The sequence below is a fragment of the Lissotriton vulgaris genome, chromosome 5, assembly GCF_964263255.1.
Source record: "Lissotriton vulgaris chromosome 5, aLisVul1.2, whole genome shotgun sequence".
Lineage (NCBI taxonomy): Eukaryota > Metazoa > Chordata > Amphibia > Caudata > Salamandridae > Lissotriton > Lissotriton vulgaris.
Window position 1 is genome coordinate 244,517,274 of NC_141693.1, and position 20,014 is coordinate 244,537,287.

The 20,014-nt window shown below is 49.4% G+C and overlaps 1 protein-coding gene across 1 annotated transcript in view; it reads left to right on the forward strand.

Moving 5' to 3' along the window:
* LOC147710591 (CDK5 regulatory subunit-associated protein 2-like) overlaps positions 1 to 20,014 on the forward strand; it is an 883,251-nt gene that overhangs the window by 769,616 nt on the left and 93,621 nt on the right. Inside the window, exon 35 of the mRNA XM_086921269.1 lies at positions 1,098 to 1,238. Coding sequence (XP_086777395.1) covers positions 1,098 to 1,238 — 141 coding nt within the window. The remainder of the gene's footprint in view (positions 1 to 1,097; positions 1,239 to 20,014) is intronic.

Sequence of the window (20,014 nt, forward strand, 5' to 3'; positions counted from 1 at the left end):
ATTTGTCTGGAGCCAGATTCTGTTGGTGAGCAAATCCAGTGCTCACAGGAGACAGTCTTATTAGGGAAGGCAGGGTAGGTCCTCTGGGTTCTTGGGGGGGATGCTGGCTGCAGGACACACCGGAATTCCGCTGGAGCAGGTTGAGGTCGGGACTGACCGGTAGGGCTGGGGCCAAGTCAGTTGGTGTTCTCTTCTTCTTCTTGTCTGCGGAGGCAAGGGTCAGGGTTGCCCCTTAATAACTAAATTTAGGGGTGTTTCAGGTAGGTACAGGTTGGGACCAATTGGTCTCTTCCTTGGAGTGGGCACACCCCCTATTATGCCACCGTTCAGTGGGAGGGGCCCATAAACCTCACTCAGGTTGGCTGGGTCCCCCCATCTTCAAGAAGGCTGGGACTGAGAGTTGTGCTTCACCTCGCCTCCCCCACCTTAGGGTTGGGGTTGGCAAAGGAGGACACACCTCTCCTCCTATCTCAGTTTTCCCGCCGATTCTCGCGCCCAAGGTGAGGGTCAGAACCGGTGGAGGCCAGTTGCTAGGAGTAGCAAATGGCTGGGTCATCTCACAAAGGCAGCAAGCCTTTGAAGCTTCCTCTTCGTAGACCCTGCCCATCCTAGGGGAGGAGGCTTGGCACCTCTGCCCATTATGTGCTTTGTTTCAGGACCCTGACAGCAGGAGGCTCTCGACCCAGGGGTCCAGAAACATGTCTGGGGTGGAGACGTTTGATATCAAACCACCCAGTTTTCAGTAAAGCCATTATGGTGCTGTGGAGTTCGTAATGACAAACTCCCAGATTATATACTCTGGACATGTTTTACTCCACCTTCTGTACTCCTATATGCTTTACAGATATATATTTTGAGGTTTCCAGGCAATTATTCTAATGTGTAAGCCTCCAATGAACAATCAAACTATGGAGAACCAGGACTTACAAGTAAGTAGCAATTGCTTTCTGTCACATAAGTTCTAATACAATAAAATATGTGAGGGATGTGTTTACATGCTCTTAGAAATAGATTATATCTTAGCCTTTTGTTCTGCACTTGTAAATTGACAAACTGGTTGTTGAGACCTCACTTGTTTTCATGGCTCTTACATTTAGGATCCAGATCAAGACTCTCTGAATAGTGTTAGTGCAAATATCAACAGAGCACAGCAAGTGTTGGAAGAAGCAAACCGCCTGTCAAAGCTCATGTGGAAAGTGTCACTGCCAATGAACATCTCAACCAATACTTCAAACAGGGTACGTGTACTTTTTGGCGTTTTGAGCCTAGTCGAATTTATTCAAAATTAACTTCTAAGCCTGTACCATTAAAGGTGGCGTCCTCAGGCCTGGCAGATAGAAATATCTAATGAATATTTCATCCCACAGATGGGAAATAACTGCAGGAATGGTATGCATTCCACAAATCTTATCTTTCAATACTCCCAGCTAATATAAAGATAATTCCACAACAGATTCCATAAACATTGAGCTTGGAGCTTATGACATAATCACCTTAAGTGACACAATAGTTCCCTAATGTCAATATCTGTGTTTGTGACGTCCGTTTCTTCTTTTCATGTAGGATGGATGTTTTACTTGTGCTCTCATCTAATCTTCCTTTGCAATATTTTCAGTATTTTTATTTTTAAGCTATGCTTACATGCAATATGTTGTGTTTGGGGTCTAATCAAAATTTCAGTGCAATTCATTAAAAGAAAGCTTAATTTTTTCCCAGTTGCACCGACCTCAGAGTGGGTCTTATTCAACTACCTGTGTAGGGGTTGAACCGGTATCATTTACTATCTTCCTCCATGCTCCAATCCACTTTTATGTCTGAGTGTCCCCCACCCTCATACTCTAAAGCACCATTTCTGTTAATGAAGATACTTCTTCCACGAGTTAGTTTACCTCATATCAGACTCCAGTCAAATGGAAATCTTATACCTGGCTATTACGACCATGTTCAAGGACCTGACTTCTCTTCAGTTTGTGCCAAGCATCACTGATACATTTGCTGGATGGCCCAGCTTATGCGGTGCAAACTGACACATCAGCAATCCACCAGTAAAGCCACAGTGTTGCCTTGTACTCCACCATCCTTTCACAGATTGGAGTCACTTAACTATCACTGAACTCATGTCAATATAACCTTACAGGCTTTACTCTCAGGGATTACAGGAATGAAATAATATCTGATGTTATTAGGCAATGAGCCTCTGCTAAAAAAATACTGCAGAAAGAAAGTGTAATTTCCCTGCTCTCTAGATGACAATAATGAGGATTACTACTCCTAGGGGGACAACTTGCAATACAACATGGACAGTTGTATTTGTAAAATGCCTGTATCTTGAACACCTCCACTCCTCTCCTGATATTGTAGTTGTAGGTAAAGGTTGCTGGAACAAAAATAAAACCAGGAAAAAGAACAACAAGTAAAAAAGGCTGTATGCAAATCAAGTGATTTGCATACAGTCTAATTTTGTGCTGTCAAAACAAATTGAGCAGTCGCACTCCACTACATTCATGCAATAAGTGTACTCTCATGTATTCAAAGACTATCATGGAGCGAGAAATGAAGCTCTGTGTCACCAAGCATAAGAAGAGGTTGCAGTTGAGCTGCGAAAGAAAGGTCCCATTCCAAATTACAGGCCTGTTTTCGGTCATGGTCACCAGGTCAGTTCCTTCCGGTAAGTCAAAGGTACAAAGCATGCCACGTGGGACACAAAATCCCTCCACTGAAGGTGTGATGAAAAGTAAAGGGTGTCCTTCAAAGGGTTCAACGTCTTCAGACTCTAAGCAGCCCATTATTTGTTTCGGGCATTACCTGCTCCATTGTTGAACCCACAGCAAATAGCAGACTTCAAGGAGGGCGTGTTTCAAGTTTTCCCAACCCTTTGTGGCACACCTTCACGCCCCAAGGAGTTGCAGGGACCCTTGTTGGACTTATACTAGTGGACCCAACCTAACACTGACCCCTTGGGTCCCATTCCCCGGACCAATTTTAAAGCTAGATCAGACTTCTATCCCAGGCCCATGGTCCACATCTGTTTCTTCCATCTTTATGCTAATACTGACTCTACTGTCGGCACCAGTATTAGATCCTATCCAGACGCTGGCCCACAGAAGGTTTTGAATAACTAAGGCACAATCTGTGGTTATATAGCCTGATCGTCAGCCTCTGCCTCTCTCTTAACAACAGTATTATCAGAGGCCTATTTGGTTCCTACGGTGATGCGGTCCAAAGCATACCTAATGTCCCTCATGACAAAAATTATGACGAGGCAATCTGCTCCCTACTCAGTACTCTGGCGAGGGTTCGTTCTTAGGCTTGCAAAATTGCAGCGGCCTGAATACATCACCTGAGACAGAGCTAGACTCTCCACCTGGTTCACTAATAGAAGAAAGTGCCTTTTTTTTCGTTTTGTAAAGAGCAGCAAAAATACTAGATGTGCAATTGGCTACTCTGGAAACCAAAGCAAGTTCAATGACTGAAAATCTTAACCAGGTCTGTCTTCATCTGAGCCACTGTTTCCATTGAATAAGATTTTCATGGAGACTCTCATGGCCAAGTCACGCTCAACCTACTAAGTTGAGCTGATCTGTGAGCAGGAGGCTTAGCCCAGCCCCAGACCACCCTATATTTTTTTGCTGAATCACCCAATACCTGAAAGCCAGGTGGTACACGTATCCACAAATATAGTTTACCCAAACACTTTTTCTCAGAATCCACAGGCTAATGAGTTGAAATGTATAGATTCCTTGGCAAGAATCTTTCCCCAGCTTACCTAACTTTACAGTCCTTGGCTGCAGTGTGCCTTCTGGGCAATGGCACCCGTGCCTTATGAGACATGGCCAGCAAGGTTTGCTGCCTCTGCCCGAGGACTTCTGGACTTCACATCCCAAACAAATCGAGACATCAAAGTATATATTACATGCTGGCCTGGACAACACTACCTGCATCAGTTGTGGTATTGGCACCAGTTTAGTGCTTAGAAGAGCACCTGGGTGCGTTCAAATGGGTTTTCAGGGGATGTCCAAGTGTACCTTATGGATCTATACAGGATCCCTCAGACTGCGGTCATCCGCAGACACAACAATCGACAAATAACTCATACGGACACAACCCCCACCACAAGAAATAAGTAAACTTCCTGCATGACAGAATTTTCTAATTGGATGAAAGCCAACTGTCTCAAGCTCAACATTGACATGACAGAAGTGGTGATCTTCCGCAAGAACTCCTCACTATGGGACTCCAACTAGTGGCCGGCCGAATTCTGAGCCACGCCATGAACCTTGGCGTAATCATCAACAGCAAATGGGACATAACCACAAAAGTCAACTGCATCCTGCTTTCACACCCTGAAGATGCTGAAGAAGATCTTCAAATGGCTTCCAAGCAACACCAGAACAACTGTCATGCCTTTGCCACCAGCAACTCACTAGAAGACTCGGCAGCCAGACTCATCCTCATCCTCCCTCCCTCACAGAACATCAGACCTAACCTCCGCGAACTACACTGGCTCCTGCTGCACAAACATGCTTAAGTCAAATTCCTTACACACAAATTCAAGGCACTGCACATCTCAGGCCTCATCTACCTGAACAGTTGCACCTCCTTCCACCAAAAAGCCTGACACCTCCGCTCCGCAGGGTTCCTACTTGCACGCATCTAACATATAAGCAGAACCAGATCAGGAGAACAAGCATTCTCTTACATCGCTCCTAAAGCGAGGAACAACCTCCCACACCATATCAGAGCCTCCTTCGCTTTTCTTGTGGGTTATAGTGCACTTTTCAAATAAACATAGCATAACATATGAACATGCTCTTTACGGGATCTAGAACTATCTGAAGAAAAGGCTGACTTTGCACTCAGGCAAATTCAATTTAGTTGTGCCACAACTCGCTTATTGGTATAATTGTCCGCAGACACTTTCACCAGCAATATAGAAAGTTTAGGGGCTATTCCAGATGCCTAGCTTACCGGCAGCATCAACTTTCCCAGCCGGTGCAGGAGCAAAATCCGCTATTTTAGTACAGGGTAGGAGGTTGTAGCTGAAACCGCTCACACCAGCAGGGACAGCAGTCCTTCAACTGTTCCTTCCTTGCTGCAGCATCTCCCAAGGTGCTTTGATTTGCCCTTCCAGGTCCACAAGCAGCTAGTAGGGGGTAGCATATGGCATTTCCTTAGTGGCTGGAAATCCATCACATCAGACCAACGAGTGGAATTGTCCAAAGGGGCTACACCCTGCCTTTCATTTTGTACGCTCCCCTTATTCTTCTTAAGCCAAAGCAATAGTCAGCAGATCATATCTGTATCTATGCAAGAAGAAAAATCCCATGGAGGCCAAAATCCTCATTGAGTGGGTGCTAGTCTTTGAGAGGGACAACAGATGTTATTTGCACTACTTCCTTATTCCGAAGGAGGACAAATGCCTCAGTCATGTACTGGACCTCTGCCCATTAGAATGCCAGTCTAGGAGAAGAAAACAAACTTGAAATGCTCACTCTAACTCCGATCCTCTCTGCTCTCGATCCAGGATACTGGAAGGTGTCTCTGGACTTGCAGGATGAATATTTTCAGATACCTGTTTACAGTCTCACAGATGTGATCTGTGGTTCACTGTGGTGTTGGAACACTTCCAGTTTGCCATGCTGCCTCATCTCAGCCCTTCGGGGTTAAAGAAACTGACTGTGGTAGTCACAGCTCATCTGCAAAGGTCATGGGGGCATATATGACCTCGGTGACTGAGTGTTCAAGTTGAGGTCTCCACGTTCACTTGTTGACCACCTCTGCAAATCTTCTTGGGGTTCTCCAACAACAAGCATAAGTTCCACTTGAGGCCTAAGCAGAGTATTCCCATCATAGGGGCTACCCTGCACACAATAGAGTCCAAGGCCTTTCCACCACCGCAACTAGTCTAGGACATCCAGAATATGATCCCAAAATTGTGGGTTCTCTCCTGGGTTTTGGTGAGGATGGCTCTGAAGCTTCTTGGTCTCTTGGCCTCGTGCTTTCTTCTTATCCTATACACCAAATGTCGTATGCAGACCTTGCTATGCAACCTACTGTGTTGTCTCCTCAACTCTGACCAGATCTTGTTAGGAATGGTATTCCATCTCTACCCATAATCGTAACTCTAGGGGTGGGGGCATCGCCTTGGTGGTCAAGTCTTGTTATCCTTGTGTCTGGAAGGTATTGAACCTGGATGGCTGCGAGAGTGCACCTTTTAATGTCACGGTCAGCCACCATTTCACCTTCTCCGGACTTTTGATTTATCGTCCGCCTGGCAATGATAATGCCTTCAGGAAAGGTCTTCTTGAAATGGCTAGCTCCCTTGCAATGGGTTCTGCCAATTTTAGTATCCTTGGAGATCTTAACCTCCATTTTGATTGCCACCTTACTCCACCGATTAGCAGCACTATTGCAGATCTAGAGGCACTGCAGTTAAGCCAGCTGGTCACTCACCCTACACATGTGGGTGGGCATATATTGGACCCCATATTTTCGAACTTGTCGGGTGCCAAGGTTCCGCAGCCTAGCCCTGTTGCCTGGTCTGACCACTTTCTTGTGAAATTGTATCTTACAATTAGTGACCTTCCCTTCAAACCGTTAGAGTCGTTTTTAAACGTCCTTGGAAAAAACTAATGCTTGAAGACTTCCACCGCCTTCTTGTTGAAAATCCACTTGGTCCCCTCAACGAGGTGGAATCCGGCTATGATCTTTTCTGTGCCTGGATTAGCCAGGCTTTAGATGCTCTGATCCCGGCCACGTGGAGCAAATGTCGCTCCTTAGAACCAAGCCCATGGTACGATAGTGCCTTGTTACCGCTAAAAAAAGCATGTAAACAAGCGGAACGGGACTGGCGGAAAACTTACGAAGCTTGGAAAAAGACCGCATACCTCACTAAAGTCAAAAGCTACCATAGAGCCATTTGTAGGGCACATGCGGCCTATTACTCTAACGAGTTTAAAAACAGCTCTAATGCGTCGAAACTGATCTTCAAAGTTCTTAAAGACCTGACCGTGAAAAGAGCTCCTACAGCTGAAATTTGTTCAGAGTCTCATTGTGAAGATCTAGCGGCCTTTTTCCTTGAAAAGGTTCAGGCTATCTATCGTTCTTTTCCTTGCTCTATCCCTTCGAGTGAGGCTCTGAGAACCAACCTTTCCACGAATGTGGTTCTTTCGACTCTCCCTTGCCTGTCGGAGGAGGTGTTTAATAGGTTGGCCACTAAAGTAAAATCTGGGTCTTCTGTTGAACCTCTCAGATCGGCGCAGTTTAGGGAACCATATATTCTTTGCCTCCCTCCTGTGCGCCAGCTCATTAACCTGTCCTTTTTCTCAGGCACTGTTCCAACTAAATGGAAACAGGCTTTTGTCACCCCGATCCTAAAGAAAACCCACGTTGGACCCCCTCAAATTGGAGAATTATCGACCAATCTCTTTGCTCCCATGGGTTGCGAAGGTTGCAGAGGCCCATGTCAATGGTATACTGTCGGAACATCTACAGAGGGCAAAAATTCTGGATCCCTCCCAGAATGGCTTCCGTGCTGGCCCCAGCACCGAGACAGCTTTACTCTCGATGACGGAACATCTGCGCTCTGTGCTTGATTCCGGTCAGACTGTGGCACTGGTGTTACTTGACCTCAGTGCCGCGTTTGGTACGGTTTCACACTCGATTTTGCTGCAACGTCTGGAACAGGCCGGTGTCTCTGGTACAGCACTGGACTGGTTTCGGTCGTTTTTAGCCGACCGCTTATTCAGGATTGCTACCCCGCCCTTTGAGTCTAAATCCTATCCGCTCGACCAGGGAGTGCCTTAGGGGTCGGCACTGAGTCCCACATTGTTTAATCTGTATGTGCAGCCGCTGGCTGCGGTCGCCAAGCTTTGGGACATGAATATGGTTTCCTATGCTGACGATACGCAGCTGGCGGTGACACTGAGTGGGAGGTCCGACCTTGATGCCCCCAGGTTCCGGGACGGTCTCTTGGCAGTAGCGGGCTGGATGACAGCTAACTGTCTTCAGCTCAATGCTAAGAAGACGGAGGTCCTGATCGTGAGCAAACAGAGCAGCCTTTAGAGTGAAGACTGATGGCCTCCAGAGCTAGGGGTCGCTTCTACTCCGGTTTCGGAGGTTAAAAGTCTGGGTTTCTGGTTAGACTCTGCCCTCAGTTTTTGTAGCCACACAAAAAAAGTGGCAGCTACTTGTTTTGGGATTCTGCGAGGGCTTAGGCCCATCCTGAAATTTTTCGACGCCCCTACCAGGCAGCTGATTATGCAAGCTACTATTTTATCAATGCTTGATTACGCCAGCTCGCTCCTGTTAGGGGCCAACCAGGCGGAAGTCGCCCGGTTGCAGCAAGTCCAAAATGCTGCTGCTAGAGCCCTGGTGGGTCTACCGAGGTTCTGTTCCGTGAAAGAAACTATCCGGACACTACACTGGCTGCCCATGGCGCAACGGATTGCTTTTAAGACCTTATGTCTGTCTTTTAAGATCCTTAAATTGTTCTCCCCCCAGATCCTCGAGAACCTTCTTATTCCCTATGTTCCTTCTCATTCTCTGAGGTCTTTGGGTCAAAACTTGGCTGTGGTCCCGCGGTTCAAGCTCTGCCGCGCCGGAGGACGACCCTTCCGTGTTTTAGCTGCCAAGTTATGGAATTCACTTCCATCCCAAATTTGTGCATTGGATGAGTTATTTGATTTCAGGAGGACTATTAAAACCCATCTGTTTCCTTCTGCACTTTAGCATTCTGCTCTTCTGCTACCTGACTCCCTGATGTCTCCTGTGTTATGTCTTTTGCCTGTCCAAAGCGCCGGGACGCCCCTTTGCTGGGGCAGCTGTGCGCTATAAAAGTGCTGTTAACATAACATGTTAACATTACCTAATTTGCTGGAGAGACATGTGCCAACTTGACGATTGACAGGCCAATCTCCCTTCACAGTGGTAACATACGCATTGTTACCAGGTGGAGGCCATTTGGGGGAGGTGAAGATCAGAGGCCTCTGGTCTCTAGTGGAGAGCCAGCTCTGCATTATTCTTCTGGAACTTTAAGTGATCCATCTGGCCTTTACAGCCATCCTGCCATTTATTAAGGGGAGGTTGGTGCTGGGCATCACGGATAACATGGCTACTTTTTGCTACTGCAACAAGGTGGGCAGATTTGGGTTCTGGATCCTATGCCAAATGGCTGTGCACCTCTAGAGGTGGCTGCACAAGTAGAGGATCCTTCTGGTAGCCAGCCTTTTAGCTGTGTTACTGAAAGTCAGAGAAGAGGGGCTGAACGGACTGCTGCTTGACCACGATTAGTGTCTCCATCCCCAGATGATTCAAGGCATCTTTGATCAGTGGGGCATGCCCACAGTAGATCTGTTTGCCAGTATCAATAATGTGTAGAGTCAATGCTTCTGCACACTGGAGTTGCCTCCAAGAAATGCATTCTGTCTTCAATGCAACACAGGTCTCTTTTGCTTGTTGCGACCACTTCTGCTTATTCCTGGAGTTCAGAAGAATGCCAGGACAGACCAGGGATATGTCTCCTGAGAAGTGCCAGGCTGAGGCATATGAGTGTAGTACTCTGAAATGCTGAGCATTTACCCTCTGATCCGGCTACCCTTTCAGGAAGATCTCCTATCTCTGCAACTTGGGCAGTGTTGTGAACCTCGTCTGGAGGCTAGGGGCTAACCTGCTAGAGATGATCTAAGCCCTAGGAGGAATTTTACGTAGCATACCCTCTTCAAAGAAAAGGAGAATTCGCAGAAGTCTCTCTTTCCACCACGAGCTATGCTCATATAGATAAGGAGTGTTAGGATTCCAATAACCCGGTCATGGTAACTCCTGTCTACAGATAGAGTATTGTATATAGGTATGGATCCCTACCCTTGCCCCTACAAACAGTTTGAGTTTTGTTAATAAAAGGTTATTTGATCACTCTCTATACATATACCTCAGCAGTCACAATCTAAAACAAGGTGATCAGCAATACCTTAAATATTTTTCATCATATTCCTACTCTCTTCATTTAGATTATTCAACTCTTAACCTAATAACTACATATGTTTTCAGTCTTATGTTTATTTTATTGGCTGAATTGTTATCAAAATTCCATACTTATTTATATTGCAAGCAGTATAACTATCCCTGCATACCTCAGAAAGCTGGTGGGGCTGAAGTTGAATAGCTGCACTTCAGCGTGGCCTTCTAGCAGTCTCCTTGTGTCTGCCATACCCACATTTCCAGTAGTCTGTATACATTCTCCTCCAGTGATTTTCATCACTCCAAAATGCTAGCAATGATTCTTTTACAGAGGCACATGGAAACAAGCAATTGTTGCTATTTGTATATCCTTTATGGCCTGATTTGTGTGAGGCTAAATGCAGTTAGCAACTCTGTTCATAGTCTTGCAGCATTTCAGAGAATGGAAAAGCACAAGTTACTTACCTTCGGTAACGATATATCTGTAAGAAACATTAGTTAGTGTTAGATTCCTTACCTTAGAATATCTCCAGGGGTCAGACTGGCTCAGGAAAGTTTTCGTCAGCAGCACCCCTGCATGTCAGTAGGCGGCTCTGCGTCCGTCGGCGTCGTGATCACCGGAATGACGTTGTCGGAGTACTTAGATGCCGCCCTCGCGCGCTGACATCAGTTCTGTACATAGGTTTTTGCGCCAGGAACACAGAACCAAGCAAGAAACCGACACTGGTGCCATTAAACTAGGGCCCTCAAAGGGAGATACCTTAACCCTAGATATCGGTTCGCAGTACTGGGAGGATGGGTAGGGCGGTAAGGAATCTTACACTAACTAATGTTTCTTACAGATATATCGTTACCGAAGGTAAGTAACTTGTGCATCTGAAAGAAACACGTTAGTGTTGGATTCCTTACCTTAGAATAGATACCCCAGCAATACCAACCCCGGTAGTGGGTCTGCGAACGAAGATCACACCAGGAAGTCCTGGAAAACGGAACGGCCAAAGAAGCCATCTCTCTGGACTTGGCTGTCCAGGCAGTAGTGCTTGGCAAACGTGTCCAGCGAGGCCCACGTAGCTGCCTGACAAATGTCCTGCAAAGGGACTCCCCGACCCAGGGCAGTAGAAGCCGCCGTGGCCCGAGTGGAATGGACAGACACAGCCCCACAGGAGAATCCTTTTTAGCCAAGGAATAACAGTATTTGATGCACAAAATGACCCACCGAGAGATAGTCCGCTTGTGCATCGTCCGTCCCTTCTTAGCGCCCACGTAGCCAACAAAGAGTTGGTCATCCACCCGGAACTGTCGTGTGCGGACTAGGTAAAAAGAGAGCGCACGTTTTGGGTCCAGACGGTGGAGCCTCTCTTTCTCTTTCGAGGGATGCGGATGCGGAAAGAAGGTGGGCAAGGTGATGGACTGCCCGATGTGAAAGGCAGTAACCTCCTTGGGCATGAAAGAAGGACGAGTCCTCAGAACAACTTTGTCCGGATAGACAGAGAGGAAAGGAGGCTTAGAGGAAAGTGCCTGGAGCTCACTCACTCTTCTGGCAGAGGTGATGGCAACCAGGAAAACAGTTTTGAGCGTCAGAAGACAAAGAGGGCAATTATAAAGTAGCTCAAGGGGAGCGCACATCAGATAAGTAAGAACCAAGTTCAAGTCTCACTGAGGCATCACGAAAGGAACAGGAGGGAACATGTGAGTGATGCCTTTCAAGAATCTCTTTACAACAGGGGACTTGAAAAGAGAAGGCTGATGAGGAAGCCCCAAGAAGGCTGAAATGGCCGAGAGATAGCCCTAATAGTGCCCAGAGCAGAGCCCTGCTTGGCAAGAGAAAGAAGAAAGAGGAGAACCTCTGAAAGAGGGGCAGAGAGTGGATCCACAGCCTTTGCTGTGCACCATGCCACATATTAGTTCCACCTGCAGGCGTATACCGTTTTTGTGGAGGGACGCCTGGCTGTCAGAATAACATCACAGACTTCAGGAGGCAAGTCAAATGGCCTCAGCTGTCGCCGCTCAATCTCCATAAATGTATGTGGAGACTAGACAGGTTCGGGTGGAGGACCGTCCCCTGCTGCTGCGACAGAAGGTCCTCCTAAAGAGGCAGACGAATAGGGGGATCAACTGACATACTGAGTAGCTCGGGATACCAGTACCTTTGTGCCCAATCCGGAGCCACAAGGATGAATTTGGCCCAGTCGCGCCTGATCTTCTTCAGCACTCTGGGCTGAAGTGGTATAGGCGGAAAGGGGTACAACAGACCACAGCTCCACTTGCGACGAAAAGCGTCTCCGAGCGAGTGCTGCCTTGGAAATTCCACCGCGCAAAACTGATGACATTGCTTGTTCTCTTCGGTGGCGAATAGATCTAACCAAGGCTCTCCCCACTGCTGAAAGAGACCTTGCGCCACGTCCGAGTTCAGACGCCATTCGTGATCCATCATGCACCAGCGGCTGAGTTCGCCCGCCCTGGCGTTCAGGGAACCTGCCAGGTGTTGAACCACCAGGGAGATGCCCTGGTGTTCCAACCATGTCCAGAGGCGCAGAGCCTCCTGACAAAGGGTCCACAACCCCACCCCGCCCTGTTTGTTGCAGTACCAGGTGGTGGTGGTGTTGTCCATGAACACCTGCACTACACTTCCCCGGACAGAGGGAAGGAATGCCTTCAGTGTAAGTCGGATCGCCCACAGCTCCAGAAGGTTTATATGGAGCCGGGACTCCGCCAGAGACGAGAGGCCTCTGATCTCCACCTCTCCCATGTGCCCCCCCTTCCCAGGAGGGACGCATCCGTCACCACTATGTGCGCCGGTTGGGGAAGGGAGAGGGATCTGCCACTGACCCAATAGCGGTCCATGAGCCACCACTGCAACTGACTCGCGGTGCCCTCCAAGATCAGGACGTGGTCGGACAGGTTGCCCTGACGCTGTGCCCACTGGAACTTCAGGTCCCACTGCAGAGCCAGCATCCGCCGCCTGGCAAGATACACTAGCAAGATGCATGAGGCCATCAGCCCCAGGACCCGCAGCGTCATCCTGACTGAAACTCGGGATAAAAGAAAGATTGGAATCAGAGCCTGAATATCCCGAACCCGCTGCCTGGGAGGAAAAACCCGAAACTGCGCCGAGTCCAGAACTGCTCAGATGAAGAGGAGCAGTTGGGAGGGACTCAGGTGTGACTTCGGCACATTGATGGAGAACCCCAGCGAATGCAGGAGATTGGACGTAGTCTGGAGGTGGGAGATGACTATCTGGGGCGAGCCCGCTTTCAACAACCAGTTGTCGAGATAGGGAAGACTGGAACCCCTGATCCGCGCAGATGAGCCGGGACTACCGCCATCACTTTTGTGAATACCCGAGGGGCACTGGTGAGGCCGAAGGGGAGCAAGGTAATCTGAAAGTGCTCGTGGCCTACCATGTACCGCAGGTAGCGCCGGTGGGGCGGCAGGACGGGGATATGGAAATAAGTGTCCTGCAAGTCCAATGCTACCATCCATTCTTCAGGGTCTAGGGCAGCCAAGACCTGAGCTGAAGTCAGCATCTTGATCTTCTCCTTCCGGAGGAAGCCGTTGACTCTCCAGAGGTCCAAGATAGGGCGTAGGCCCGCTTTGCTATTCTTGGGAACCAGAAAGTAGTGGGAGTAACAACCACGTCCTACTTCTGGCCAAGGAACACACTCAATGGCCCCCTTGGCCAAGAGGGCTGTAACTTCCTCCTACAAAAGTCGCAAGTGATCCCCGACATGCGGTGGGACTGCGGTGGCATGGCTGGAGGGGTCGCTTCGGGGAGAAGGGAGTAGCCCCTTCGGACGACTTGCAGCACCCACCTGTCCGAAGTGATGATACGTCAGTGGAGGAGGTGATGGCGAACCCTGCCCCCCTCTGGCGTCGGATGGGCCTGAAAGCTCAGACTAGGAAGGCTTTTAGGCGGATGCTGCGGGAGCGGATGTGGACTGACGGGGCCTCTGTCCCCCTGCCCCGCCCCGGCGGGCACGCCATCTGCGACCGCTTTGAGGTTGGTTTTGCGGCCTGTGGCTGGACGAACGTGTGGGGGCGCCCCTTCCTTGGCCACGAAAGGGGCGAAAAGCAGAAGTTTGCTGGTGCTGGCCCGACAGGCCCAAGGACTTGGCCTTAGCCCTGGAGTCCTTGAAACGCTCAAGCGCGCTGTCTGCTTTGTCGCCAAAAAGGCGACGGCCATCAAAGGGCATGTCCATGAATGTGTTCTGGACATCCCCCGAAAAATTGGCGGATCATCAGATGTGGATTTGATACCACGGACTCGCTAGGCAGAGTGAATTCCACGACGGATCGCCACCGTCGTGGAATTCACTCTGCCTAGCGAGTCTGTGGTATCAAGTCCACATCTAATGGAATACCGTACTGCGTCCCGCCCCTCAGCAAGAGCCTGGGCGAGCGTTGTCTGGGCCTCCTCCGGACACTGGGGCAGCACGTCCATCACCGTATCCCACAGAGAGTGGGTGTAACTACCCAAAAGGCATGCAGTGTTGATGGACCGCAACCCTAGACTGACCGAGGAGAACATTTTCTTCCCAAATTGATCTAGCCTTTTGGATTCCCGATCCGGAGGAGTGGTCAGGAATGCGGTCTGGGACGTGGAGGCCTGGATAACCAGACTCTCAGGGGTGGGGTGGGTGGACAGAAAGCAGGGATCGCCGGGCGGTGGCGTCGGGCCACGTTCAGATCCACAGGGGGCACTGTGGAGGGCCTGGACCAAGTGCCCATCAGAACAACAGTAAGGGCCTCGTTGAACGGCAGCATAGGCTCCGAAGAGCTTACTGGCGGTTGAAGCACGTCGGTGAGGAGATTAGTCCTCACGGCCACAGCAGGGAGCTCAAGAGTCGAGGCCTTGGCTGCCCTGCGTAACACCACACCATATGTAGCACCCTCCTCCATAGCCAAGGAGGGAAGAGAGATGAAACCTGTGTCAGGCGATGTGTCAAGGCCACTGGCCTCCCCCAGCTCATCTGCCCAGCCCTGACTTACTGGCACTCTTGTGCCAGAGGGTCCTCAAACCCCTCCCAGTCCTCCCCTTCATCCGTGTCCTGATAAACAGGCATAAAGGACGCAGCCGGGTCATAGGTGAAGGGCTCACCCATCGACGCCGGAGACGGTGCAGAGCGGAGCCGTTCCGACGTCGGACCCGGACCGGGGCTGAAACCAGGGACAGCGTTGTCCGAGGACGGTGCCGAGAGTGGCACCGTAGGGGTCGGCACCAGCGGAGGAGTTGTGAGGTCGACTGGTGTCGACCTGGATCCCGACTGGTCCTGCAACGCCGGGACCAAAGGCGACGTCAGGGCCGAAGCCGCCGGCAGGCTAGGTCCCCAGTCGGCCCGTCAGGCCTCGGCGGCGGAAAGAGAGTCCTCATGGTCACGAGGAAATCTCGAATCTCGCCCGGAGTCGCATTAAGCCCAGGAACTGGAGGGTGTGGGGCTGGACGCGACTCCTGTGGCTCCGGCAGAGCCGCGCAGGTGGTGCCACCCAAACCCTCGACCGAGTCGCGCGACCGGCGAGGGCAGTCAGAAGAGCAATGGTGCCTCTTCGACTTCTTTTTTCCATGCCTCAACTTAGCTGAGTGCGAGGACTTGGAGCCCGATGAGCGGTGATGGCTGTGGCTTCGCGACCGGTCCCTTGACTTCCTCCTTGACGGGGACCTCGAGCTGCGCGGAGTCGACTGCAGGTGCTCGAGAAGCTTACAGGACCACTCCCGCCTAGCTTTCGAAGTCCAGGCCCAGCAGTCGGGGCATAACTTGTCATTGTGGTCGGCCTCTAAACAGTAGAGACACTGGCGGTGGGGGACGGTAACTGACATCAGTCGATGACAGGCGTCACACAGGTTTAAACCAGGCATCCCTACCGGCACCAGTAGTCGAAGTCAACTCGAAAAAGATAGTCAAAAAGTTTGTCAAAAAGTTAGTCAAAAATTGACTAAGGGTACTAGCTCTTCCCGGATCTGCGCTTGCTGGGGCGGAAAAAAGAAGAGCTGACGTCCGCATGCGAGGGCGGCGTCGAAGTACTCCGACGACCGCATTCCGGCGAACAATGACGCCGACGGCGGACGCGAAGCCGCAGATGACGCCTACCGATGCGCAGGGGTACTGCTGACGAAAACTTTCCGGATCGAGTCTGACGCCTGGGGATATTCTAAGGTAAGGAATCGAACACTAATGTCTTTCAGATTTACAGTTGTCTGTTTTGTTAGTGCAACTAATGTAAACATACAGCTCTGAAAATATCTGATAGAGATTTCTAGCTGCAGATTCCTTATCTTAGAATAATTCCAGGTATTAAAATGGATCTAGAAACCTTTCGAGCTGTACCCCTGTGGTCTGATAGGTGGTGTAGTTCAGCTTTGTGTCATCTGCGCTGGAAGTGATGCATGTGGTGCCTATATAACTACCACTCAGCATGCTGACATCAGTTCTTTTCTTTCCGCATCAGTTAGTGGAGATCCGGAGAGAGCTACTGTTATGGCAGAGTTTTTGGCTCTATTTAGCAGTGATATAGATCATTAGTCTTGCTCACATCTAGTATAGGTATTCTTAGCCTGTGTTGGCCCTTTTAAGCCCTTTCTTCCAGACCTAGAAGAGGATAGCTGCTTATAGATCCTTTATTCTTGACTTTAACCTGTCTATTGCCTATTGGCTTTGACATACTTGACACATTGGTATGGTTTATGTAGGTATTCTGGCAGAGCTAAGGGGCATTTCATCCCTTTCAGGCCTACAGGCCTAGAGCTAGAGGGACTCCATCTTGATGAAGCTGAGAGGCTTTTCAGGGTAAAGGTAATGTTTATAGTTAAGACTGTTGTGTGCTAGAGGAAAATCCAGTTAGGACTGCTTCTTATCCGAGAAATGTGTTTTTCTCTTGGGCCCAGACGTAACAAGCAGATGGCCACTGCGGTTGCGTGGAAGCCTGGGAGCTGGCACAGGAATTCGGTAGGAGGCAGCCCTCTGGTGGAAATTTCCATGAGGGGAGAGGAATCCATATTAGTGAGCTACAGGAGAGGAGGAGGGGTCAGTTCAGTTTGGTGTTCAGTTCAGCCTGGAGTTCATTCCAGCTTGTGTGCAGTTCAGCCTGGAGCTCAGAACAGCTTGGAGCTCAGAACAGCTGGGAGCTCAGTTCAGCTGGGAGCTCAATTCAGCTTGGAGAGAGAGAGAGAATGTCTGCTGGAGCTGCAGAATAGAGTGCAGTTCTTAAGTGGAGAAAGAAGGCAGACGATTGCTGAAGATGAGGAGAGAGAAAGCAGTGCAGAGAGCATCAAAGAAGGCTGTCAGCTGGAGCAACTGAACCAGAGGCGTGGTGATGTGGTGAAGGAGGGAGAGACAGAGAGAGCCCTAATCCCACCAGAGGCAGAGAGAGCCCTAATCCCACCAGAGGCAGAGAGAGAAATCTTCCTTCTAATAGGTGAGGTAGTCTGAATTAGTTACACTTACACTTACACCTTAATCTTGTTCTTATTCCCTAGGCTATTGTATGTCTAACTAATCCTTTCCCTTTCAGCGGAGTGTTCCTGTTATGTTTAATCCTTCTCTTTCAGCGGTGTGTTAAAGTTACTGCTAGTTATAGAGACCCCATAGTTTTGTATATGTATACTTTATTATTGTTACAATAAATGACCCCATTAATTAGTGAATTAGTGTGCATGAGTTTTTTATGATAAAGCTATCCTGGCTTCTAGCCAGTTGCTGTTGAGCCACTGATGGATCAGAAGGGAGTAGGAGCGCTTAAATCAAGAAATAACTCAATCACATAGTGTGTATCCCATACAGTGAGGGTAATCCCCTTTCCTAGTAGTATTAGTATTACTGTTTGAACAGATGCTACCCCTGATCAGGTAAGTAATAGTGAGGGAGAGAGGAGACCTGCAACTAAGGGACCACACCCTCCCATAATCCTGTAAACAGCGTCTTCTGTTCCAAAGCATAGGTAACCTTTTTCCTCCTAGTCAGATGTTATAGCCAGAACAGATGCTGCCCCTGATCCGGTAAGTCTGAATGAATAGGGAGAACAGGGAGCCCTTGAGCTAGGGAATTGTTGACACTAAGTAATTCGGCTATCCCATAATATTATTGTAGTAGCAGACCCTTAGTGAAGAGACTTCCCAATATATATATATATATAGGTGTTCATAGGAATGTGGTCGTCGTGGATATGCGGCGTTAGTGAGAACGTTGGGTAGGAGACCAGCGTGTATACCCACAGGATTGTGGCTTGCGTAAGTGAGAGCGTCAGGGGGGAGACTGGCGTGGAGGTTTGCCGGATTACGAACCGTTTGGAAATAAGGGAGAGCACTGGGGCTGCAGACCCACGTGTGTAGACGCACCGGATTGTGTGTCATATCTGCCCCAGGGTAGATTAGTCTGGGTCTGAGTGGCCGCGAGACTATAAGTTATCCTTAGTAATCAGTGAGTATTCTTAGTATCCCTATAGATTTAGTGGTGTTTTTAATAATATGAGCTTGTATATTGCGAGTTCCCCATCCTCAGGTAGGTACCCAGGTCCCTGGATAGTTGGTCCTGAGAAGGGATGTGATTACGTTCTGGCTGGGTTGGAGGGGCCCCTAGGGGCTGATCCCATCTAATCAGAAAATCCAGCCATAACAGCTACCTACAGTCATTTTTGGGCTGACCCATTTTCAGCGTTTTGTCTAATCGTTTTCAGAGTCCCTGTCTCCCGGTGTGCCGGGGATGTCTCCTAAAAATCCAGTGGGGTTTAAACTCTGTGGTTCCTGCTACAAACAAATGTCTGTGACAGACTTCTATCTGGTCTGTCTTTGGTGCTCGAATCCGGACCGCAACTCCAAGGCTTGTGAGGACTGCTGCGCCATGAATCCTTAGGTGCTGAAGGATGTGTTCTTGAAGCTCCTCGTCACCTGACGCTGTTTATCGCCACAACACTCCAGGTCCTGGTTACGCAGAATGTCCTGAGCCCACCCGTGGAGAAGTTCCATGCACTTGTCTTCACCTTCGAAGTTGTCTGGTAAGTCCCACAAGAAATTGAAGAATTCAAGGAAGTTGAAGCGTTCTTCAACTTCACTGCGCCATTCAGCGTCATTGGACTTGGTGCTGGAAAGTAGTTATTCTAGGCCCTGCTCCCACGTCTATCCTGCCTCTGGTTCCCCTCTGCACCTCCTGGAGTTTCTTGGAGGCGGATAGACCCCTGCCCAACTCTGAATTGTATGAAGCCATGCACCTCATTTTTGGGTAAGCCAACAACGCTAGAGCACCTTTGGGCCCCATTGGTTTCACGTGTGCCCCAGTGGATTTCCGACCGGCAGGTCCGCACTTGGCACCTTTCAAGCCCCTTTGATCCGGAACAGCTCCGCTTGTGAGACCTCTACCATCCCCGGAGCCTGTTCCAGTGACATCGTTACCACTCTGCCGACACCCCATGACGGTGTAGACCCATCATCATATCCTCCCAGAAATGGGGCCGAACAATACCAGACCTTGCAAGTCGGAGCCAAAGCCTCCTTTCTTTGACAGGCCTGGAGAGGAGTAAGATTGAGGAAGATCTGAGGATCCCTTTGACTTACACCGCCCCTGAGAAGGCTGATAGTAACTGGTATGAGAAACAGGCGGATGGCAGTGATCTTGACACCTTACCAGACACTGGCCTGGTCTCTCCTTCAGGTGATACCAGTGTTTTGACAGAAGTGCGTCATCCAGTAGTCACTCCCTCAAAACCCCTCCTCCTTTTTAAAGAACCCCTCACTGATGTCCTGCTCCAGGCCTGGGCCAAGTTCTGCATAGGGGTGCCTGTGCAAAGGACCGTTGCCCGCCATAATTGCCCTGCTCCTAAGGACCCAGCTTTCATTATATAGGTAATCCATAAGGCTGGTCACCTTTGGCAAGTGGATGTTCTCTTCTGCAAGCCTCGGATTGCGGTCAGTGGATACAGTTTGGGATTCGATTGTGCAAGTGCTGCCCATGGTCCTGGAGGAGGCCGGAAACATACTGTCACTGCCCATTGCAGATGGCGGAGAAGCTGCAAAAATCAATATTTCTGTGGACTGGACATGACCAGCTTGCTATGCACAGCAATTGTGTTG